General features: G+C 40.9%; 2 protein-coding genes across 12 annotated transcripts in view; one reads left to right on the plus strand and one right to left on the minus strand.

The window, feature by feature from the left end:
• The window catches only part of LOC106747116 (calcitonin receptor-like), a 121,935-nt gene that overhangs the window by 89,305 nt on the left and 6,470 nt on the right, over window positions 1-26,160 (minus strand). For 5 of the 11 annotated variants that reach the window (XM_014624410.1, XM_014624409.1, XM_014624408.1 and 2 more), the window contains exons 2-4: window positions 25,706-26,089; window positions 12,247-12,338; window positions 420-537 (exon numbers count right to left, since the gene is read on the minus strand). In XM_014624410.1, coding sequence (XP_014479896.1) covers window positions 420-537; window positions 12,247-12,264 — 136 coding nt within the window. In that variant the 5' untranslated portion in view covers window positions 12,265-12,338; window positions 25,706-26,089. Of the gene's footprint in view, window positions 1-419; window positions 2,720-10,074; window positions 10,245-12,246; window positions 12,339-25,705; window positions 26,090-26,160 lie in introns of those variants that run through there. The other 6 variants (XM_014624405.1, XM_014624414.1, XM_014624417.1 and 3 more) reach the window with 5 other exon arrangements.
• LOC106747112 (GRIP and coiled-coil domain-containing protein 1) overlaps window positions 2,767-26,160 on the plus strand; it is a 48,857-nt gene continuing 25,463 nt past the window's right edge. Inside the window, exons 1-4 of the mRNA XM_014624401.1 lie at window positions 2,767-6,943; window positions 7,449-7,644; window positions 7,722-7,763; window positions 8,695-8,772. The gene's annotated coding sequence lies outside the window, so the exon portion shown is untranslated. The remainder of the gene's footprint in view (window positions 6,944-7,448; window positions 7,645-7,721; window positions 7,764-8,694; window positions 8,773-26,160) is intronic.

The following is a 26,160-nucleotide window of genomic DNA, read 5'->3' on the forward strand; positions in this document are numbered from 1 at the left end:
GCGCACAGACTCGTGTGCAAAATCTACCGGCGATCGATCGATCCGAAGCTGAAGTGCACGTTGACAGATATTTTTAATCTGTTAATGGAATTGTACAAAAATCACGTTAGTCGATTAGTTGTTTGTGATGTGGGAGTATGTGAGTCGTTATCGAGTGGCGAGATAAAGCAAGAGGGCCCGATAAAATCGATATTAAGGCGATACTCGCGGCCTCGGACACAAAGGCGCCGTTGTACGCGCCCTTTCGCATTCTTACCCGCAATTTTTACTCCCCCTCCCCCTTTTCAACCCTCGTGTGCTTCTCTTCATGTACTATTCTTAAACGTAAAATATATATATATATATGTGTATGTGTGTATGTATGTATGTATGTATGTATGTATGTATAAATGTGTACATATGTATATATTATACTTTACCCGACAGTGGCGTCGTGTTCATGGCCTTCAGCTTCAAGCATTCTTCCCTACGCTCCATAATAATTCGATGGAGCTCCTCTTCTAACAGCGTGCTACCCACCGTTGCATTCCCCGGCATCTGTTCGACAAACGACGCGTGGAATATTAATGAGTTATAATGGCAAAAGTGAGGTAAGCAATAAATGTCTAGTATACATGAGGGCATAACTTGACGTCACGTTACGCGCGGCTACACGTATCCGTTACGATTCTTGACTAGAACGGAAACCCAAGTAGTCGTCGTTAATACTTCATGGTAACGGAGAACCGCGTTTCCCCGGAGTTCTCGAGCCCTAGAAGAAATATCGAGATGCTCCAGCTCTATTTTAATATAACAATCCTCTCCTCTCCCCCCCCGTCCCTTTCTCTCTCTCGCGCTCTTTCTCTGTATGTGTGTGTGTATATTATATGTACATATCAATAAATTTATAATTTAGCACAATATTATTTTTCTAAAAACCGAAAGAGGGAAATAGACGTCAGTAAATAGAAATAGAGAAAGAAGAGAAAATAGAGCCTAACATCAATATTAGATTTTACATTTCATAGAGTCTCTGTTACTAATATTAAATAATAATAGCTTAAACAGACAGAACAGACGGTTCTTTTAGGGAGAAAAAAAGAACAGCAAAGAATAAAATTCAAAAATACAAGAGAACAAAAACAGAACCTGAAAGTAATATCGACGTTATAATTGTTACGTTCGCGTAACGTGTTACACAATATCTTCTGGTTAGGGATACCCCGAAGTATCAGATCATTGCTTCAGATGAAGCAATCGGCAGCGATAGCGCTGGAAAACCAACAGTTCTAATGCATCGCAAGAGAAACCCAATTGACTCATTTTTTATGGCGTAAGATGCACTTTGCCCCTGATTGGGTAATGAGGAACCTGCGCGGGGGTGTCTCATTACCTACCTATAAAAGGTGACGCGAGAAGCAAAGAAAAAGCTTTGTTCCCTCGCGGCTTTGCTCTCTCTCGGCTTCTACGTCAAGTACGACTTAACTCAAAACAATTCCTCAAACGTAAATAAATTTAATTCTTGCAACTTTTTTTTTATCTATTAACTTCCTTCAATCTTACACACACACACACGCACATACCCGCTCATCTATATCCACAACAGCATTCATACAGCCTCGTCCATCCCAGGGTAAATTGGTTAAATCCATTGACCCAAAAAGGACATTTACACTCCACCCGAAGCCTTGCGTTCGCGGCGCGACTCCGTATCTTTCAATAATCCAACATCCGCGTCCGGGACGTAATATAATATCGATACGTAGTATGTTGAATTTATGCATCTCTGCTGCCATTTACAGATCGCCTAAAACTACAGATTTGAAGCTGGACGCACGCTTTTTGCACCTTTTTAGTTTTTAGTTGCAAACCAGCGTCCGCAACATCGAACGTTAAATGAAAAAAACAAATACGTCGTCGGATCTTCGGGCGCGAAATAACCGGACCTCGAAAGATATTTCCGGATTGAAATTGTGAATTTCCACATTGAATCAATCCGCGCGAGCATGGCGCGCTCGTTATATTCTCTAGAGCGCTCTCAATATTTTCTATATACCAACGCGTGAACGTATCACATCGCGCGTACGCACGATATTCGCATTATAACGCTCGGCAATTTGCCGATTATTCCGCAAAAGTTATCACGGCAGTTTTGTCGCGCGAGGCGTAATTGCCGCGCAACTTCGTCGGACGGAGGCAAATCGACGGCGCGCCGCGGAAATTTCAACGCGTTATTGAGGAAATCGTTTCATTGGACTACGAGACGATGCATCATTACTTTATTGCATAGAAATGAACGTTATTGCGTCCGGTCGGAGGTGCAGCGACATGAAATAATGAAGCGGGGCGTTTTACGACAAAGCTGGTTTGCTATTACGCGCGCGCGCATTAAGCAGGAAGAAAAGAGCGTTCGACTCTCGAATCGAGATACATTGATGAAAGTTTGTTGCACAAATAATTGTCACGCGCTGAATGCACGACGTTAATCATTCCCGACGGCTGAATTTACGTCAGAGTTTGAGCGTAACACACGAACATGAATTATAATGGAAAATGCGTTTTTTTATTTTAATGACACTCCAGCGAAATATCGTGCGTTATCTTTAACAAAATATCGGAATTAACGAGCGGAAAAATTACCGTAAAGCGGAATAAATGAAAAGATAGAGGATTACATCGAAATAAGGTAAGAAGTGTGTGAAATATGAATATATGCGTGATATGTTACGTATTTATTTTAAAATTAATACAATACATTACTATATTGTATTATATTTTTCATACAATTGTATTCACGTTTTTTTTTCTCTTCGCGACAAATATCTATATATCAAATAAATATTGTGCGATCATCGTAAAGGCCTTAGCAGAACGGCTGATTTGTCATTTTAAGACAATGTTTTATGCTCTAAATCTTTGTCGAAATTACTATTTCTTCACTCTTTTTTATTATACAGCGGTTTGTCATCAATCGCAAACAGAACGGCTTTTTAATTTAAGACACACCCTCAAACACAAGACAGCTATCGTGCGTCACTTAAGACAAAGATTTAAGGAACAAAAACGTTATTTTGAGCAGATAAGCCAGCTATTTTACTAAGGCTCTAACTTGAGACGCAGTCAACATCAGAGTTGCACGTCGGCAGCACGTTTCGGTGCGTCGTCAATAAGCGAACAGCGTCCAGATGGCGGACAGGTATCAGCTTTGCAGCGAGAGCATCTATTATACAGCCGGTGGTATTCTCTTTTATTCGTTAATTAGTTGGCTCGTGCGATTGTGTCACGTGTCACGGCTGTGTACAACCAACGGGTTACACAGTGCGTATTCAGCCGACAGATCTGGGTGAACGAGAGCTGCGGCTTATTTACACGGAATTTATCTAACACAGACACGATCGTATAGATGGAACTGCAGTTTACATAACTAAGATTTACATAAGCGGAATAAACACACGCGTTTAAAACTCAAATATTTACCGTCAAGATCGGTAATGCGGTAACGTTTCACGGAATATCTGTCGCGAGTGGCTGCGCAAGTAGTCGATGTTTATCCAAAGCAATCGGCAAATGTTGATCTTATTCTCAAAATGTCTAGGAGTGAAATCTCACTCAAAACGAGTGCAAACTCACTGGGGACGATAATGTAAATATTGGCACTCGAAATCGCAAGAGCGAATGTTAAAATTCAATTTAAAGTGAATTCTTAGCTCATACGAGTGAGTGTCGCATAGGGTCAATCGATCGGAGTGAGTTTGTTCCTATGACGGTGAAACATGCCGGATACATTCAATTCAATATTTCAATTTCGGACAAAAATATCCACTCGACGGTTCGGAACGGAGGAATTCACGTCATGTAAGGCTCGACTGGCATCTCACTTTCCGAGTAGAATTTTATTCGAAGAAATTTAAAGAATACTCTTTGCACTGTTTAGAGTGAAGTCACAAGAACGAACGTTTAACTCAAATTTGGAGGATACTTAATCCATACATTGTTTAAATTGATTAGAGTGAATTTGTTTCTGTGATGATGAAACGCGTCGGAATTACGTTTTCAATTTCGAGTGAAGATACTCAACGATTTAGAAATGGAGAATTCGTCCGGTATGAATGAAAAGTCACTTGACGTCGAGTGACTCGGCTGTCACTCCACTTTTTGCGAACAAAATTTTGCTTCATGAAGTATATAGAATACGAAGGGAAAGCCTGGGGAACATCTCGTAGAGAAGGGAGACGTATAGTTGAGCTGATTTTTACTGCTACGTTTAATTGCAAACCGTCCGCAAGCCGTCCTCAAATCACAGCCAACAAACACGCCTCGGCAAATTATCCTCCATAATTATCTGCGAAAAATCGACGTTTCTCACATCTCATAAATGTGACACGCTAGTGCCGCACAAATCAGATAGCGCCGGCAAATAGCAGGAGCGGCAATTAACATTCAATTAAATGTGTCCACCGATAGATCCGCGCGTTTAAATCCCACTGAAATTTCTCACACGCCGTGAGCCGAAAAAGCGCACCGGCTGCGCGTCGGCAGAATTTCACATACGGTAATTCCACACCACCTGAGTGAAACGAGATATTCGTGCGGTAGAAAAAACGCTGTATGCCCCGAAATCGTTGCAAAGTAAAATAAAAAAATAAAAACAAAACCGAAAGCTGTATTAATGGTTTCAATGTGGCTGGGGAAAAAATTATCGAGAGAGCGCGATAAAGTGTCCCCATGGCGGTTAAAAGCGCTTCATTGAAAGTTTACAAAGAAAGTCGGCGAAGAAAGGTTGTTGTCGTCGTCGTCGTCGTCGTTCAGACAACTAAAAGAGTTCATGCACTCGTGATCATGATGTAACCGTCCAACTTTGTTGCGTAACATCTCATTACAGTCGAAAACGGATATTGCCGTTTCGGACTTTGACGATCGACAAAGTGTGCCGAAACACACACACGGATGTGTGCGATCGGTGGAAGGGGATGATGGCCGAAAATCAAAGGAAAACGAAAATAAAATCGAACAAGATTAAAACCGAAAGTAACCGGATTTCAATTACGGAACGAGCTCTTCTATTTTAACACCAACCCAACTGTCTCGCTAATTCAATGCCCCAAGGCAATCATACTCTTTTAGACTAAAAAAGGGAGAAAAAGGGGGTTGAGGGGGGAGAGAGAGAGAGAGAAAGAGAGAAAAAGAGAAAACTTTAACCCATATTCCACTGCACTGCATTTCGCGCTAAATACCGGACAATGCGCGTTCTAAGTTTTATTCAATCGCAAATGTATTTTGTAATTTTGTGTAATTAATAAATTTTGTAAATTATAGAACAAACAAGAATCAAACGAACATGTTTAATGATAAATTATGAGTGTTTTGTTCGTATTCTCGCGATACATTCAGCGTTAAATACGGTCGTTCGTTCGCCCGACTCTTCTCTCCCATAGCGACGTTATTGTTACATTACGCATATCAAATTAAAGTAATTACAAAATGAAAAATCAGACTGTGTGTAGCAGCGTCGTACAGCAAAAATGTGAGTCCTCTGACATTTCGAGATGAATAATGAGTTGAGGAAATTAATTGATGTTTCAAAAAAACGGACGTACGTGGAATTTTTTATAAGTATAATAAATTTTAATAAACGGTGAGTGTGTGTATGTGTGTAAACATTATAGCGGCGCTTAGCGGCCACAGATACGTGTTCTAAGAGTTAAGCTTTCACCTTATATCGATGCTGTTTAAGTTTATGGATAACGTGCAGTGTATCTTGTATGAGTACGTGCTGCCTGTACAGCGAATATTATGAACTTCGAGGAGTTGATCGTTGCTTTTAGCGTTAAACACGCTCGTAATACTCGCGCACACATATACGACACACGCACGGAGGTGCTGTCAAGTTCTCTTGCAAATTTCACGAAACCGGCTACATTCTTTTTTAAGTTGAATCTTAATAAAATTACTCGCCGGCGGAAATTCAAAAGAGATAAACGAGAGAGGAGGTTCACTGATATACGCACAATAGAAAAACGTTTTGTACTTGTGTTAAATCCGTCCTTGTTAAAATTTTTGTGTTAAATTTTTAATGTACCCATGTGTTGATTTAACATATGTTTATGTTACTTCAATATTTTATGTTGAGTCGATGTTTACACAGATAGAGATTGGCATAAAATCCAAAGTGATTTAAAAAGTTTAAAACTCACACTATAAAATAGCATTGTCAAATAAATCATTTACTGATGTGTTATTTTTATTTTCGCAAGAAGGTAATAAAAACTTCAGAACAACGCAAAATCAAACGGCGCTAATAACACTATCGAAGGCTCTTGCAAACAGAACTGCCACTTGAGCTCCAACTTTTGCTTTTTTTTCATTAATGGCGCATGCTAAAGTATAACTGTAACATTTTTCTCACATGTTTTTCTCTATATACATTTTTAAGAATATCTAATCTTCTTTGCCCATTTCTAAAAATATCTAATCTTGAATCTTTTTTATCGATATTATGAAGTTTTAAATATCAGTGAACAATTTCTCTTTTAAAAAGAGCGTGTTATCTCTATCTACTTTTCGCGATGTTGATTATTTCGATTTCGATGTGAGTCATTGCTTATTTCAACGGTCAATACGAGTGGATGTTATCGCGCAAGAATTAAATATTTATAAAATAACATAATGCTAATATTACCATGTGGAGAATGTTAAATTAATGAATAAGAAATGTAATGGTACTCCTAGACGTATCTCGCCGGCTGAAAGCCACGTGACCTTGGGACCAATAACATACATATGTACGAAACTGCGGAGCGATCATAATAGTCCTTGACACGCCGGTTAATGGACCGGGAGACATCGCGAGTGATCCCTGATTTTCTCTGTTCGATCAGAGTGTATCTGAAGTACGTCACATTACTTCACATGTGTAGCGTCATGCTCGAGTTATTTTGAGCAGCGGCATCTTCGAATATTAAGGGTAACTATGACTTATTTTCATTTGATTAAATTTGATTAAATTAATTGATCGATTAAAAAGATTAATATTTCAACTTTCGTATTTTTGATACACTGACATTTTTTGATATAACAACATATTTTTATATAATTTTTATATAATTTTATGTATAAAAAATATATAATATCACATATATAATATTATGCATAAAAATGATATATTATAATTTTATTAGTACTTTCGAATATACAGAATGAAGCAATTAACCACCTTGAGAGAGAGAATATCTTCAAAAAATAAAAATTTTTTATTAACGATCGAATGAAAATAAAAGTTCGAAGTGATGGCATTTGGTATTAATGCAATTTCTATTAGATAAATTTTTCTCGCACTCTTATATTTCAAGAGATATTCAAAATGGTAATAGTTATTATCTTGTTCTGTATAGTATTGAGCTCCGTATCCTTGATATGTTGACATTTTTCCAGATGATTAATCAAAAAACTTGTTTTTTGCTTCAAATCAGACGATGCTAATGGTCACACGATAGATATGTGGATACTGCGGAGGATCCGGTTCGGGCCGAGCAGAGTCGATTCAAAGTAAATTTATGGACTTTCGCACTCTTGCATTCAATCTTTTGCGATCGAAAATTGGGACATGGAAAATTGAGACATCTCAATAAAAATCATTAAGTTATAATGATCAAAAGAGTCTAACATGTTCGTATCCATTGTATTTTTCTCGCTAAGTCATTAAACCTTGTATTTAATCAACGATGTTATATTTTTTGCTTCAGATTTGTAGCAGAACATAGTAAATCTGAGTTCTCGATATTTCGGTGAGACATAAAAATGATTTATGATGATGAGTTTATTGGAGATTGATCATTAGAAAAAGCAATGCAATTTACTCAGTTCGTCGATTTTTGCATGCACACTAAGAGAAATAAGTAATTGGTCTCATTAGCATCATTTTTAACGCTAGTTACGTCTTATTTTATTTTGCTCTAACAAAAAAATAATATTAAAGCATCTGCTACATATTCTTTAACATCCCATTTAGATATTTTAACTATAATTATTTCACTATACAGTTACATATGTAAAATGCTTTTCTCTCAATGTGGTGTTTTGCATGTATGTGTTTGTGTCGTCCATCGAAACATATTACTTGCGTCGAGGAATCGTTTCTTTAAATAACCGACTTATGTATACTTGAACTTATATTTCACTTGTATTTTATTCAAGATACGGAATTATTCGACAGATCTATGTAATGCGATCCCCTAATTGTTTCAAGCGATGCAAAATGCGCACCAGATTTGAGCATTAAAATTGCGCTTCATAATTGCGCATCAAAATGCGCAACCACACGCGGAATTCGCGACTGTTTACTTCGTTCGCGATCAATTTTGTGACCGTCGTAATCACGCCAAATTGCTAAATTTTCCACACGTGACGAAGTTAATAAATCACCTGAACTCGATATATATGTTTTCCCATCAAGAATTAAAATTCTCGCAAAACAAAAACCCCGTTTTCGGGCAAGATACAATCGTCCGCGCGAAATGGATTTCTTTCTTTTTTCTTCTCGATTTTTTCGGGCGCCGCGCGATTTTCGGTTCACGATTAGTTTACGCGCGACTCGCGAGTGGGTTCTCGAAATGTCGAAATTAACCGTACTTTTCGTTAAATCGTTTAATAACGGTTGAAATCGCGATCACGAGTGCAATGCAGTTAAGTGAAGTGTGTGAAATACTATCTACGTAGGACGTGGACCGGACGCTACGGAAACTGGATGCTGAGGACTTCACCGCTGAATGGAGCTAGGCATATCTATGTACAATGGTGAGTGGACAATTTAAATGCTCACGAAGTGTCATCTTACGTACGTAGTGTATGTAACGTTTAGATTAAATCGCATTGTTCGCCGATGAAAAAAGTTACTGCGCTAAGGTGGTGTACCTACCGACAGTGTGATATTATTTGTAAAAGATTTAGGGACCAATGGTGACGCGCGTTTGTAGTACCTAATATTACAATGAAACAAATGAATTTCATAATTGGAACTTCCGTAAATCCGATTTTACACGCGCACGTGCGAAATGAGGAAAATGTGACGTATACCATTGTTCCAGTCGGTGAGACACGTGCATAATCGTGATTTATCGCTTTCCGCTAGCATAATCCGCTTTATAAGTGAATTAAATTCCAATTTAAAGTCCTGCGATATGCATGCCTTGAGCAAAATTATTCCTGTATCAATGAATAATAGAGAGTGTCGGAGCGCTAAATTAATTCAAGCGTGTACCGAAACAATATCCTAGCCAACTAATTTAGGGGTTTTCAAAGGAGTTAAAAATATCTCATAAATCTGGAACATTACACAGCGAACCGTAATTAAACTCTTCTAACTGTAATTGCTTAGCAGCACAAAGTGTTTTTCATTCCTCGTGAAATATTAATTAATTGATCACGAGGTTGTGCTCGGAGAAAGTCATACTCAGATTTGTGGATTCGTGGATTCGTTTATTATAGAAACAGTGCTTGTGCAAATTTTGCGAGCGTAAATTTTGCAAAAATTAAGATTAATTGTTGTAATCAAGTGAGCAATTCATCGAGATACTACACTCGCGTGTCTAAAATGAATTTTACTTCGGAAACTTCGGACATGGATTTTCGGTGAGCTTAATGATTTATCACGCATCATGTGTGTTTTGTGTGTTTTCTAAAGAAAGATGAGAATTTTTTAAATAATTCATCTCTTTCCGATTCGCACGTATATCTAAACGCTATATTTTTCACGGACACCGAGTATACTATCAAAAAGAAAAAAAGAACCCACTGAAACAATACGAGTTAAACGGACTCAATTTCAGAGTATACAGTGAACTAACCGATAAAATTTCCACGATATTTCGTGATTTTTTTAAAAATCTCTCGTTCGTGTAAAACAGACTCGAAATTTCAGCTCAAAGTGGCGATCATAAAGCCGATTCACCGGTTCACATTATCGATCGATATTTGTTGTATGATACACCATCTCTCACCAAAGGTAGAATCACTCGCGTATTCTGTGGTTATGCCAATCTTCCGTCAGTTGAGAAAACATTTATATGATACACACAACTACGTTTCAGTTTTGTTTACCTCTTATCGCTGACCAAATTTCGCAGTGGAAATGCCTATACGTCAGACTGTTGAGATCCGATACGATTTTTATTCAATTTCACTCGATTGCGACGAAACTCGCGTAACCCTGAGGAAACTCAGTTTCTTTTACCTCTTTTCTCATTGTGCATTTATCCCTGAATAACCGTGTACAACTGGCGACACGGGAGGAACGAGCATCGCGAGCAACGAGCGTCGTTTTTGCGATGAGCGCGCGCCGTTTCGACGACGGCCGTGTTTTTACGATAAACGCGGCACGAGTCGAAGCGGCCGTCTGCGTAATTTTCTAGCGTGATCGTTAAACATTGCAACCGTCGGCACGGTTCACGGTCTAGTCACTTCGCTTTTTGCAGATGAGTGTAGTCGTATGTGCGTCATTGTGCCTAATTTGCATAACAAATGACAGTTCGTGAGAGAGGTAAAATAAATAATCGCGTGTTCGCGGCGAGACGCGCCGCTATCACGAGCGGGAGAAGGTGATACAAGTGTAACGACAGCTTGACGTAGCCGATAACTCGACTTCCGTTATCGTTCAAGGAAACGTCAAATCTATCTTCGTCTCTCCCCGTTCCCTCCTCTCCTTCTTGTCGATCGTTTTCGAGATCTCATTGTCGTGTTACTGATTGATGAGTGCCATCGATTCGAGGGCTCACCGAGAGGATTCCGCCCCCGAGAATGATAGAAGGGCGCGGAATATCGGTTAATCGACCGCGTCTACAAGCCGATTTGATACGTTAGGGCACATCGCGACATAACGCGTTATATTTCTATCTTCATTACATCATCGGAACAGCGATATATCAAGAAAAAAAATGGAAGAATGAGAGAGAGAGAGAGAGAGAGGAAAAAATTCTATCGGCTCGACGTACAAAGGGATGAGACAAGAAAAGCGTGTAATCCCCCTAAAGACCTAATGACACCCCAGTTCATTCACGTTCACATTTACGACAAACGAAGTTTCCTTCGCAGACGAACAATTTTATTCATCGGCAGAAATATGCAGCCTAGAATTTAGCCTGGCGCCACGTCCGGGCCAAACAAAAAAACGATCGCGGGATTTTAATTGGACTTTTTAAACGTTGATGTTGGCGCTTAACACGGGGCGAATGCTTTATGAATGTTTAATTTAACAAATTTTAATTGCGCGCAGTATCGTGTATGCGGTGACAAAGAATCGCGGACGATATGAAACTTTTGGGGCTTCGCTTGCGAAAGAACGCGCGAACAAAGAGCGGTGTGCGCGCAGGTAAATTGCTTAAATTAACGAGACACAAAACGTCGCGTGTGCAAGAAGGCGCTGATTTCTATGGACACACAGTCGACGAAGACTTTTCTATTCTTCCTTTACGCGAGTATCGCGCCGCGAGACTTGGAAGTCTTCGAATCCTTCCTTGAATATTTCATGCGCGCGAACACGTCATTCGTAAGAAATACGATCATTACTTAAAATGAGCACACAGCGCACGGAAACTTATTTGCGGAGCGTATGCCGACGTGAACTCAAAGGTTCGACAAAACTTCCTCGACGGCTGGCTGGAGTTGCGTTATTTCCCCGCGAACTTCAGCCGCGCCATCGCGGTGGAATTCACATTGAATTTTCCATAAAAGAAAAAAAAAAGAAACTTTTCCCCGCCTGTTCTTTCGAGAAAATGCGGCAAGGGTCGTGGGTTTTAACCGGAAGTTATAAAGATCGGTAGTAAATGCAAAACACACTCGTGTCTTCGGCGAGAAAGCTGCCGGTGAAGTTCTGCGCAATTTGCATATTTCCGCGCACACACACACACACAGGCGCGGGAAGCGAGCGGACAAAAGCGTGCACGTGCGTGCACGACGCCACGAACGAATTCCATAATTTTTAATTTATCCGCCACGGCGAGTGGAAAGAAATGTGTTCGCGCAGTTCCTCGCGTTCCTTTTCTCGTCCCCTTCCCTCTTTGGGTTACCGCTGCATTGAAAAAGAAGTGTCGTGACAAAGTGCTGGAATTAATACATATCGGAAGCGAAACGATAGGCGACCCTTTGACACGACACGTTCTTCCCATTCGCGTGAAATTATATCGGAGAGAAGGCGCGGAACGTGCGAATACTTTTTTTATCCACTGTACGTGTCACGAGCACGAGAAATGATATTATAGAGATTGCCTTACTAACCTCACTCTGCGTATCCATGATTGGCGTTATTGGCAAGTTATAAAGATGAGATACCACGGGAACGTCACGGGAATGTCCGAACCACACCAGACCTGAAACAAAAGAAATTACGGGCTGGAAATTGAAGTTCCCAATACAAAGAAAACTGGAGAAACATTGTATTTCAAAAACAATGAAAGAACGATTTCATCTTTAAAAAAATAATATATATATATATTACGTGAGTTTTTTTTAATAGAACACACAAACATGTGTGTGTGTGTGTGTTAGAGAGAATTTTAATATTGGTAATCTCGCCACTTACAAGAGCATTCGTAAAATTCTTAATCTTTTCCGCGAGTATGTTCTCCAAATAAATAAACGCCATTCGGGGGAGCACAGTAGCAGCGTAGATCCTTTGTTTCACTTTCTTTCTATTTTTTTTCCCCCTCCTCCAGACCTGCCTTTACACCTTTACTTACTTCCGTTTCACTTGAAATTGTGCGAGCAGCACGATACGCAATGAAAAATAAATGTAGAGGTAAATGGAACACGAAGGTGCGCCGCCTAATGACGTTAGACGCGAGTGATAAATGTAGCGCGATAGACGCGATCTGCGGAAAAAGAACATAACGCTGCGGTTACATAACTCGTCGCGCTCGTGGATTTATTTTGAGAGGGTCGCGAGAAGAGCCCCCGCCGGCTCCGTGAGAGATACTTCTTTTCGAATTCGATATACCGCCGTCAGGCGATCCGTCCTAATTTTTATCCGGGTTACGAAATCGCCCTGATATTTTCGCGTCCAATTTTACGCCCCCGCGGCCATTCCCATTTACTTCAGTTCGCCGTGTCTACGGAACAGATCGATTCAATTTCCATTCTATTAAGATCAGCAGGTGGCGGTGCGCTTTCCTGCAGAACGAAACTAATCGTAAGTCTTCGATGAAACCATTCTGAACGATCTATCCGCGAAGGTCAGGTACGCGATTGATAGAGCTCCGTCGTTGCGATCAGGAAAGAAAGAAAGAGGGAGTAGAGAGAGAGAGGGGGAGGAGGACTAAGTGCTCTTTACAATCCAGTCAACCATCTAACAGTTGAAACTTATCGAACTCGTGAACGACATCCGTCGAGAAGTTTATCGCACTCTTCGCATGAATCGAAGAAATTCAACGACCGATATCCATTCGAAATGTGCGACTCGGCCTACTAAAGTTCGCGAAAGAAAGTTGGTTAATATCAAAGTTGGTTATTATTAAAGTAGCAAGTTGCATACGGTTCACGAGATATCTCGTGTTTAGCAAAGCGTACGTCGAGGACGGATCATGAGATATCTCGTTTGTGTACTTCCTTGTAATCCGCATATTGACGGTGCGCAGGAAACTAAAATAATTCGGCTGTTTGTATAGTTTATGTAAATTTATACTCGAAATAATCAAATATTTTTCATTGAGAAGATGCGCGCAAGCCGGTGGATTTGTTACGCAGTATCTCGCGCAAAAAACACAAGCATAGTTGCTCCTTTTCGCTACTCTTATATATTGAATATTGTATATTGAGATACCATTTCATGTGGAGTAATTGAACGTTTTTAATCACCCACGTGTATTAATGCGATTATTACTATCGTTATTACGTGATATCTATTATTTCTGGTTCGCACGATAAGAAATAATGTGACAAATAAAATGACGCTGTGATTTTTTCACGTTACTTACATTTCGTACGGGTCCCGAAATACGTCTTTTATATATGACAATTATTACATACTATTGTTATAATTGCGAGGGATAATTTCGATCTTATTTAGTATATATTTTGTTATAACATATAACTTACGTAATAACGGAATCTCTCTTGCGATGGTCTATCACAAAAGAATTCCAAAACAAATGAATGCCAGAGCGCGGAAAAAGAACAACATTCCCGCAGCGAGAAGAATCTGGCACAGTCACGTGCACAATGTGCAGGTCTTGGATACGGGATATAGGAAAACAGAACGCCCCCCCGTATGCAAATGTGGCTTATAATCGATAAACGTAAAAATAAAAATTACCACCGGGGGTCCACCGGGGGTTTATTTTGCTTTGTCATCTGAAGCGCTTAAGAGAATATCTCCGAAGATAATTTTGCCAAATTTGCATGTACACGTACTCCGTTTCGACGAAGCAAATTTCACATGCACAGAGCGGACTTTTCGGAGAACATTTTTAACCGCGACCGTCCCCCGTATATATACTTCGTGTGTGTTCTCAAGCGTCCGGTGCTGTTTTGTTTTAATACCGTAGCACGCGTGAAATTGAGGTTTTTCGTGCGTTATCTGGCACTTGGCCAAGACACCCACGTATTAACCGATCGGCCACAACTTTCCGACGGTGAATCTATCCGACCGACATATCAACATCCTGTATCCGTGATAATCGCGTATTTCCGAAGAAGATGCGCGCAAGCCGGTGGCTGCGATTTGCCGATAGTGCGTCCGTCGCATCGCGTCGCGAAGCCTTAAAATCCTGCTCGTTCAATCGTTATTAAATTACCGGCCATTGAACTTCTGATTAATTACAGATACACGACAGGCGATAAAGTACTGTGCGGCAATTCGCCTTTGATTGGCGAAGCGTTTAAAATTTAAATTACCCCATCAGAGCTCGCGTCCTACCCGCAGCAGCGGTATATTAGAGGAGAACCCAGGAACATGAGATATCCATTATGTCTGTAACGTACTGAATTAGACGTTTAACGTTATGTCCGCAGTGCTTACGCCTTGAATTATATACGCGCGTGCCGTTGATGCAAATGATAGAGATCCGAGTGCGATTACAAAATCACGATACTCGTAACTTCCTAAAAACCTAGCGTATCTTCCTAATACCTGCATTTAATAACCATTATTTGAAATGGCAAAACTTGCCTTAGGCGAGATACTCAGATTGAAATTCAGAGTTAGATCTGAATTTTAGGAATTCAAAAATTATAAATTATAAATCTGACTGAAAAACTCGGGTCTAACTTTAAATTCAAATCGAAGTATCTCGTTTGTGAGGCAGGTTTCGAGTAACGGCTATTAATACAGACCTATGTCGCATATTTCGACATGTGAAGTTTCTTCGAGTGAAATTTTCCGCTCGAAAAGTGATGTGACAGCCGAGCACTCGAGTGACTTGTCGCTCGAATTCTCGAGTGAATATTCATATTCGTTTTGAGGTAGATTTCGCTCTAAGAAATTTAGGGTGTACTCTCTAAATTCCAACGAGTATAATTTTACTTAAAAAGTAGAATGAATCGAATAACTGGCATTCGAGTGATTTCTCGCTCATATGAAGTAAATTCTCGAATGAATATTCACTCATTTTGGAGATCTCGCTCCGAGAAATTTATAGAGTACTCTCGAAATTTCGAGTAAAAGTCTATGAAAAAAGTGTAAGCGACCCTCGAGTCACTTTGAATCGTCAAGCGAACATTTTCACTCGAAATTGAAGAGCGAATCCGACATGCACCGTCGTCTAAGGAACGCATTCACTCGTATGAATGAAGAATTCTCCTCTAGTTTGAGCGAAACACCCTAGTAGTATTTTCATTACCGCTTCGAGTGAATTTTCGCTCGTTTCAAGCGGACTTTCGCTCCAGGAAATTTAGAGAGTACCTCGTCTGGTATTTCCGTCTTGCTTCATGAGCGTCTCATTATGCTCACTCTCATCTCTTTGTGCGAAACTGCGAAATACAGTCGAGTCAGCGCGAATACGCTCTGCGAAAAAAAAAAGAAAAAAAACAGCAGAAAAAAAGGAAGTGTCTCTAGAGGAATTCCGTAAGAAATTTCGCAGGATCCGCTTCTATTATCTTTCCCGCTGGTCGGCCGGCGATCACCAGCTCCGGCAAATCTCACGGTCGAATCTGCCGCTGCGTTTAGCGGTGTGTATCAGTGAAAATAGAATTTACGACGATGGCAGTTAGCCAACAAATCATTCCAGCCTAAGCGCACGGTCCAACGCGGTATCGATCTCCCCGTCCGGCTCCTAAGTCCGTGAACTCGTAAACACACAAATTAATTTAGACACACCGTTAAATCGCTTGAAAGCCTCCAGCAGTGGTACGCGCGCGAACGGCGGGGCCGCTAAAAGGGCGTTATGAGTTATTTTCGCGGGCCTTGGGATTCTATTCGCGCGAATCCGCGCGCGCGCAAAGCCTTATAGGCAGAAGAGAGGAGCTTCGCTTTCCCTCCGATGGCTCGCCCATTCAACCGGGCGACCGTCAAAACGGGTCGCAGCTGTGCCGTCACGCTTATCCGTATTTGACAAGCGGTGTCACCGACGGCTGCGCGCGGTTTTCGCGAGAGGCCTTCGCCCGCTCGTATCTCGCGCTACCGAACGTCGTCCCGCCGCACAATCCCCCTTCTCCCTGGCTCGCCTAGCTAAAAGTAGCGTGGAGTTTACGAGTATTTGCAAGGTGTCCCGCGGGCGTCGGTCCTTTTAGCGGCGGACGAGCCGGGCGAGTGAGTGAGAAAAACGACCCCGATTGTTCCCGACTTCGCTCACTCGAGAAGTCACTCGAGACACTGCGAGTTGGTGGATTTTCGCGAATCCCCGAAACCCCCCGAGGACGTAAACATGGACGAGGAAGCAACCCGTTTCGCAGCTTGCATCTTGCACTTTGGCTGTGTACTTGCTTTGTGTGGAACTTTCGCACATCGATCGACCCCAAGTAAAATTAAATTTAATTCTCCGTCGAACTCACTCCCCCCCCTGACCCGAGAGAGGAGACACGCTCACGGGGCGGGGAATTAAAAACTTATAAACTGCGATCTCTTCTATAACGAGCGCTTGCTTGCTCGCTCGTTCTCTCGCTCGGGGAAGATCGAGCCCAAGTTGCTCGCGGAATCTGTTGCTGCAACAATATCCTGCGTGACTAGGAAACTCTGTAACAATATGCTATGAAAGCTAGTCGTAATCGAACGTACATGGCTAACCGCACCGCAAAGGGGACCTTTGAATGACAATTACTGGCTTGAGCCCTTCGGCACTTTGCCGACGAGATAGAGGTGAAGAGACAAGTGTATTCTACGCTATTCACTACGCCACCGTTCCGCAATTACTTCACGCTGGCCGTGCGGGTAAAGGAAAGGATGATACCTCTCGTTTCTTCGCCCGAGCGGATACTCGAGCCCGAGAAAATGGCGATGTCGTTAATGCGCGTTCGCGCTACCTCGCGCGAGAAAGCTTTCTTGTGAAATTAATTTTTGCTACGCTATGTTAGGAATTATGCAAATAGCACGCGCGAACCGCCCGACTTATTATACGTTCTGTGTGCACGAATGGCGGAGCCGAGAAACAGGTGCATTCGAGATGATAGTCGTGATAATCGGATTAATTGCCTCGGGATTAAGATATCTTACTGTTTTAAATTATAAGCGGCGGAATGTCACAAAAAACGGGGTCCTTCGCTTTGTTTTGAGCGACGAAATTCGAAATAATCGTCGCGATTATGGCAATCGTGTATGATAATTGCGATAATCAAGAGATGTACAATTCGGAATCTGTATGGAGTGTAAATAATGCGGGGTAAGCAGCGCCATTTTTCTGCTGAGAATTAAAAATAATCGTCGCATGATAACGATAGCGCACGTGGATGCTCGTGGATGATAAAAAATATTGTTATTCAACGCATAAGTAGGAAAGAAAGCGCTTATCTTGCTCGCGCTAAATACCCGTCGCAATGTAATAGTGACGTTAATACTCGGAGTAATGAAAGTATTCATCTGTTTAAAGTATAAAGATGAAAGTATAAAGTGTAAAGTATAAAGATGATAGAGAGACAGCTGAGCTCCTCTGCGGTAATCCGAAAAAATCGTCGCAGCGACAACGACTATCGCGTTGACGTTCGCGTTTAATTAAAATGTATTTAAAGCATAATTGGCGTAAAAGGGAAATGGCGGTCTCGGTCTCGCAACTCTTCTTCGCGCGACGCCCTTGCAAGAGAAATTCCGTCAGAGCTGTCGCCGCTCGGCCGGATTGTCACTATCCGGGCGAAAATATATTCGGGGGACGACAATCGTATCGGGACTGCGCGCCGGAATGCATGTATCACTATACAATCGTATCGAAACTTAATTTGCGCGGGGAACGCCGACTCTCTTACATATTTACTCTATATCAATTCCACAGGAAACTCTAACAAGATATATATCATGCACGGAATACATGCGGCGGGTACAATGCGGCAGACGATTATTTACTATAAACTGTTGCAATATCACGAATACGGTGAATTTGCCAGATGATGACGTTTCGTATCTCGTGCGTGATATTAATTCGTCTCTAAAAAATGACGTCGGAGATGTTAAAAAAGACCTTCGAGTGTATCTTGATTCTCGTCGGGCAGTTTTGTCATTCGGAAATTATTTAAGCCCACACCGTTTAATCTTTCATACGAAACAACGCTTTACCAAAAAATAGCGATGGGGACAAAAATAAAATAATATAGCAGAAAAGAAGTGAAAAATCGCGAGAGAAATCAAATATTGTTTTGTGTACGCATATCAATAATATAACGGACCATTGGATCCAACTTGCAACTGTAAATGCGTAAAATAATATTTTGTTAACAATAAATACTATATTAACCATACATAAATAATTTTACAAATGGATCGCCTCCATAAATAATTTTACAAATGGATCGCGTCTATTCCTGTAAATAATCTCGTGAGACATTACTGTGTCTCTTTATTATGTCACCGTTTGTAATGAGAATAAAAAAGCTTTTAACTCAGGGTTTAGACGTTCGGTTTCACGTTAAATTTGGAAATTAAAAGTAATTGTATGTGAAAATAATTCATGCGATGCGATTGCATTCGATAAAATTTTGATATGTGTGCGTAAACTTGATATTCGATTATCGAAATCGTTTAATGCGATTTAAAAAAGAACCGACATCAATCCCATTAAAATGAATTTTAATTAATTGGCGTACTTTGTATTTGATAAGAATGCAATAAACAACGCAAAATTCATTTAGTGCATAACGTAAGCAGCGATGAAAAATAGCAGTTTCAAAGAGACTTTTTTAAATTCTTAGGAGATGTTTTCGTATAATTTTTTTGTATATGTAAATGTATTTTTGTAAAGCATAGGTGATATTAGCATAACACGAAAAGAGTAGTGAGTCTAAATAAGAGAAAATAAGTGTTAAAGGCAATCAAGAAGAAGTAAATATGCAAATCTTATATATTTGCGTGTAAAATATGCAAAATTATACACCTATAGGTGGAATATGCAAGGAAAAAAACTATGACTCAACATACAGGGTCGAAAACGCGCATTTCTTAAAACAGACTCATATTTATTCAATGACTCTATCAAGCGATGTAGATCAATACTCTTACAGCATAAAACGTCCTGAAATCATTCTGGATGCACTTAGGACATCTCGGGATACTCCTCAGGGCATCTGGGACATATTTGAGGCGATTTTATAACATTTCGTGTTATCGGGAACATCTTATCCAAAGTATCGTTCGAAGTAAAAATAGCAGAGTATAAATCCTATTCTCCTTGTTTGAAAGACCCAGGCGGGATTTATGAAAGCACTCGATATGACTTCTAACTAGCTTGTTACAATAACGACTAAAAAAAGGAAGAAAGATCGTAGGTCACACCGAAAGAATTCACGGGACGCGATGCACGTGAACATTTTTATCGTCGCCCATTTTAACTCGCGTTCTGCGCGACAGGCCCGATTCGGCTGTTTTGATTCTCATTTTGATAACACTGAAACGGCTATGTAGGCGTGTAACCTGCTCTGAAGCTCGCGTTGCGTCGCGAATTTTTCGCTTTTACGAGCGGAACCATACATACGTACACACACACACACATACACACACCATACCAGCCATTTACACATATACGTATGTGTACACTGTCCAGATATAGAGAACGTAGAACGTGAAGAGCAAAGACCGAAGAGAGACGAAGGAGAAGGTCACTCGATAATGCTCTCGACGACGTGGCCATTAACCGTGCGAAGAGGCGAGGGATGCGCGAGGTGTGTGCGAGGAAGCGCTCCCTGCACTCGCTTCGCTCGGATGCACGCTCAGCAAGGCAGGCATCAGACGTCCTACATCGATCACATCATCGGTCGAAGGTCCTTCCGATACACGCGATAGGCCCATCGATATGAACGGAGTGAACGGCGCGCATCACGACGGGCGAGAAAGTCAAACGAGACAACGCGACACGAGGAAACGCGCGCGCAATCCTAAAGCGGACCGATATTTATTCAACAGCTTTATCAGATGATTCAAATCGACACGTTTACAACACAAAACAACTTACGATCGTTCCGGAATAATCGAGTGCTTTCGTAAATCTTATCGATTCTCTTGAATGAAGAATATACGGATTTATTCCCTGCTATTTATAGCGGAATATACAGAGTGAGGCGGTGGTTATTGTTTCTCTAAATATTTTCGAAAGATAAAAATTATTATTTATTCAATAAACGGGAAATTAATTGCTCCTTTGGCACAAAGATATACAGGTGATAATATTTGTACGCGTTGCATGAAACAGCAAAACAAGAGCAAAATTCCAATTAATTCTCGAAATAAGAATTTTTTTAACTCCAAGGGAGTCGTGAGATATATTAAACAAATCTATTGATTCGGACATGTTATTAGCTAATATGCTAAGATATTTTATTAATGACTGAAAGAAAAAATTAAAAGTAATATTTTTCTCTGTGTATCAATACAATTTCTATTAGATAAATTTGTCTCTTATTCTCCTATTTCGAAGATATTCAAGATGGTAGTAATTATTGCCCCTCACTTGATATAATTGGTATCTACTCTGTTTTATTCCATTTCTATTTAACGAGTGCAATATATGGCTGAGATATACGTAGAGAGCCTGAGGTGTTTCAAAATTATCTTTAATGTATCTAGGATATCCTCTGAAATATCCTGAGATGCCCCGAGTTCACGAGATGATCATAATGCATCCAGGATACGACACTGAATGCATCCTGGACACATTCAGGATAAGCTCATGTTACTCGTTTGCACGCTCGTCTACTCGCTCGCTCTTCGTGTCATTCATCCCAAGAGATAAACGCGGTCGGTCACTCATCGGCGCGAATATAACGGCCGTGCGCAGGTACACGCGAGCGTGTTATAGCGTGATAAAAAAACGTCGATCGTAAAATATGAGAGATGAGTTTTACGAAGACGTTACCGGACGACGCGATTTGCGCGGGATCACTTTGAAGAGATATTTTATCGTCTATAGGCGCAGTGACGATGATGGAGGCGGTAATTCGGAAGAATTGTAGGCCGTTAAGAACGCATCGACGCGGATACAACATATCGCAGGTGAGACGCGTAAAGGACACGGGGCAAAAATTAACATTTTTTCTCAACGAAGGAGAATCGAGAAGGAGATCTACCATTTATCTCCGATAAATTGCCGAACTTCTCTCGTGAGAGTCGAGGTCAAATTGTAAATTTTCCGCCCGTACGCCGCAAACATATTTAAATATACGTGTAATTAGGAACGTTAATTCTCATCACTTCGTTTGTGCGCACACAATCAGACGCAATCGGACGGTTAGGTATAAAATCGTGACGGCAGCGCGACCCGAAAAGCTCGAGCGATCCGACCGTTGACGTGTTCAAAATTTCGATATCATCTAATTAGCCCGAGCTTCGCTTCCTGTACCCCTACCACTGCACGATGCGTTTCATTCAAATGCCGGTGATAAATCGTCGGGGCTGACGAATATTAATCGTCACGGCGAAAAATACGTCGTAGAAACAGCGGAGGACTGCTCGTCGCAATTATTTATACGTTATCTCGGCATCAAACCGCCGCGCGCGCGCCTCGCGACTATTTCGATTAAATTAACACGGAATCACAATTCATCTTAATCGCTGACGCGTTCGTCGACGGTTTCAAAATTACCATATGCGCGAACAGGTGACCGGAAAAAAGAAGGAAGAATATCGCGCGCGCACGTGATTTGATTCGCGATGCTATTCGCTGAGCGAAACGCGAGCGCGCGACGCCATTGTTAACGAGCCTGATAACTCACGCCGATGGTCCATCGCTAGACAAATTTATCGAGTTAAGACGCGTGGCGTAATGTTCCGCAAGCAGCTAACTGCATCGTAAATTAGACGAAAACGCTGCCGCGTTCATAGACGCGTTTTCCCATAGCCAATATTCAAAGCGTGCGTACGATGCACAGCTGCGTTTGCAAAGTGCAAGCGGAACATCGTGTTTAGCGTTAAGGCTCCGGAATTCTCATCTAACGAGTTATCTCAAAATAGTAAATTATTCAGCTTTCCTTTCAGCCCCGCCTTCCAGTTAAGGAAGTTGCTGCGTTTAAGTAACTGCGTTTAAGATATCTATATTTAAGTCTTCAATGGGAAAATAAGCGTGATTGGAGACGGATAAAATGGTAGGACGTAGAAAATAAAAGTTGGAGGAGTTTCAGAGAGCGCGCGTGAAATGGGAACGGATTTTTCATGTCTGCCGTGTTATATTCGCACATGCCGTGACAGCCGACTGATTTCTTTAGTATTCCCTGGTACAACTGAAGTTACATTCAATAATTGTGCACGGAGCTGCACCTGATAATAAATACTTCATAATTCTAATCAATATTCCAACTATGTATGAGAATCCTATAGAATCCTATTAGAACGGTATTTCTCCGAGAATGGATAAACCGGCATCCATCAAGCGTATTTCTAACGGACACAGTAATTAATCGAAGCGGGAAACTCGCGAACAGAAATCCATTACACGAATTCCAAAACCGTCGAAATGAGAGATCAGTTCGAAACCGTTCGAATTCTTCTCTATTTTTTCCACCCTTGACGTGTAATTACGTATGATTAGGAAAATAATTTTCTTATAAATGAGACGAAAGGTAAATTTAAAAAATATATAATTTCTTTGTTGCTGTTGTGGAATAAAATATGATTATCAGAGGCTTGCGAAAATTTAGTGGATCAAAGATGATTGCATTAGCTCGAAAGATGAGTCACTTTACAGATGCGAAAATAATTACGTAAAAAATAGCAGGAAGCATTAGATAACGATGACGAATATTTTGAAGATGGTACGTACTCTGCTTTGCCACTATTAATAAAAGAAATACGGCTAAAAGCAAGACCAATTCTTGCAAACCCCGTAATATTTGACCGAATTATTCCAATATAGGATAACAAGTATCCCGGTGATTCATGATAACAATTTATGAGGGTTATTTAGAACATAAATTATTTGTTATACAATATTGTTGGGAAAATCGTGTGTATATGTGTGACATAAAGGAACTTAGCGAGAAACAAACAAGAAATTTAAAGGAGCCCAAGGAAATCCAAACCTTTTAAAGAAATATTAAATTCAAAAAAATATTAGAATTCATCGCTTTCGAGAAATAAATTCCTATCAATTTCTTTTAATTTAATCATGCTTTCACACACACTCTCTCTTTCTCTCTCTTTTGGCGAGAATCCCTCGACGAAGGTACAGAACAAATACCTCATTTAAAGGACACGACAACGCGCGGTATAGCGAGTGCAGCGAAATGCACTTTAAACTATTAAATCTAAATCCACATTCCCATTTGCGCAAAGCAAACATTTAGCAGCTGCACCGCTCACGTTTTACTATTAGACCAGAGTGAAAAAGTGATTTTCATGATATACGGTAGAAATTACGAATTATCTGATGACATTGAGTGCTAAATGTGTCGACAAAATTTGATCTTCTTATCGCAATGTTAGTTCAAACCAAAAATCAACTAGCTACATTCACCGCTAAATGCACATTATAAGCACAGACCGATTATATTAAACGATCGGCGTTCTTTTCCCAATTAAAACTGATTTTATTCCGTTACCACAGAAAGTGCGTGCGAATTTTCGATTTAAACAATAAAATTGCGTAGAAACTAATTAAGCGTGATAAAATAAATACAAAAAAATTCTCATACGTGCAAGATGTGTTGTATGATTTCTTGTTTGCCGAAAATTTAGGGAAAATAGCGATCGTTTACGACATCTCAGTCGACAATGGAAGTCCATTTGAAATTCGGTTTTTGTACAATTTTTTTATATAATTATTGAATATTGTATTGCTTATTTGGCTTCACTGTTAGACGTGATTTTACCATCGCATAGACGGTATTGCGAATTGCACGGCTGCATTCAGTGCTAAATGCGGCGCGAATTGTTGATAAGAACACTGGTGTTAAAGCGCTTCCAATCTTCACAAGGATTGCAATTAACTTGTTATGATTACGATTGCTGATCCTATTATAGCTCGCGCGCTATTGATACCGAATCTTCCGGCCACAATTTTAAAAGTCGGCCGTCGCATCTCCGGAATGACAGTTTCCCGTCGAAGAGAAGATCTAATAAAAACCGCTCGTTGCGCTCACGTGATATTAAAGCAGATGTAAACAACGGTCTCCTCGAAAGTCCTGCATTAATCTTCAACTGGATTCGATCGAATGGAATTTTACTCTCTGTTTAGTAGAGTTTTCATTATATAAATTATTGACTGGAGGCTTCGACATATTTTTACCGGAGAGGAAATATTCCTTGTTCTCTTTTGCACTTCGCGCAAATTCTCTCTTGAATTCCTCGCGTTTTTTGCTTAAAAAACCATTGAAATTCTCGTGGTACCGCCCCATTAATTTTCCATGAGCGTTACTAATGTATTTTAAATATGTAAATCAGAATAATGGAAAAATTATTGAAGTTTTGATAATAACACACGCACAGTACACGGTCGGATGATTAAAGGTTGCAACAACACTTTTGCCTCGATAAGTTTCGCAATGCATCACGTATCCAGTAGAAAAATGCACCTCCTGAGAATTATTGAAAAGCAAATACTCCTATTGGATACGGGATGCTTTACGAAACTCATCGGGGTAAAAGTGTTGCAACTTTTCATCATCTATGTGTGTGTATGTGTATGTATGACTGGCTCGATAATCTCATCCTAGCTGAAACAAAAACTGAAACAAAAGCGAAACAAGAGCTTTTAATCGAGCGTTTTCTACCTGAAAAATGTAAGATCAATAATGAATCGATGATTAATAATCAATCAACAATCAATGATTGATGATGAAGAAATTAATTAAAACTCACAACGCACGAGAAAGTCGCATCAAGCTTCCCTCCCATCTTATAAATCGAGCAACACGAAAATATTTCAAGTTTCGAAATTGAAGTTCACAACTTCAAGCTGAAAAATATCATCGAGTCAATTGCACGGGGAATGCAGCCCGCGGTACCGGGGGAGGGAGGGAGGTTTTCTCCAATTCGAAGTGGAGATTTCGCGGATCCCGTGCGAGTGACGTCGCGCGCGCGGGCCACCGCCGATACCGCGCGCGCATTTCGCACGGTAATTGCACAACGGCGTCCATTTGAATAATTTCAACCATGCGGTACGCAAGGCCGTGTACTCACCAGGGACGCTGGACGGCTGGTGGACGGCTAGGTAGCCCCACGTTCGACTCTGTCCTCGGGCAAAAGTCCGCGGATGGCCGGTCGCTAATGAGCGCCGATGCACTGGCGATCTCGTGGCGCAGGGCGTGTCTCTTATCTATCGCCGCCGAATGCCGAGCGATCATAAACACGATCGGCTCGCCGATGACGGGCCGTCCTTCCGTGTCGATCGTCGTTCCGTATATTCGATCGCGACGGTCATCGGGGCGGACTGTCGGCTTTGTGCCGATCGATCCTCTCCGCGTAATTTACCGCACTTCGGATATTAGTTCACGCGATATATTCGCGCGAGCAGACACGCGCGCGCGCGCGCGACCGAGTATGTGGCCTCTGTGTGTAATCACGCTAAAATCGCGGCGAATGTATTCGAAGCCGGGGGGGGGGGGGGAACACCTCGAGCACGGCGGTGAACTTTC

The sequence above is a fragment of the Dinoponera quadriceps genome, unplaced genomic scaffold (genome assembly GCF_001313825.1).
Source record: "Dinoponera quadriceps isolate SergipeBrazil2010 unplaced genomic scaffold, ASM131382v1 scaffold2111, whole genome shotgun sequence".
NCBI classification, from domain to species: domain Eukaryota; kingdom Metazoa; phylum Arthropoda; class Insecta; order Hymenoptera; family Formicidae; genus Dinoponera; species Dinoponera quadriceps.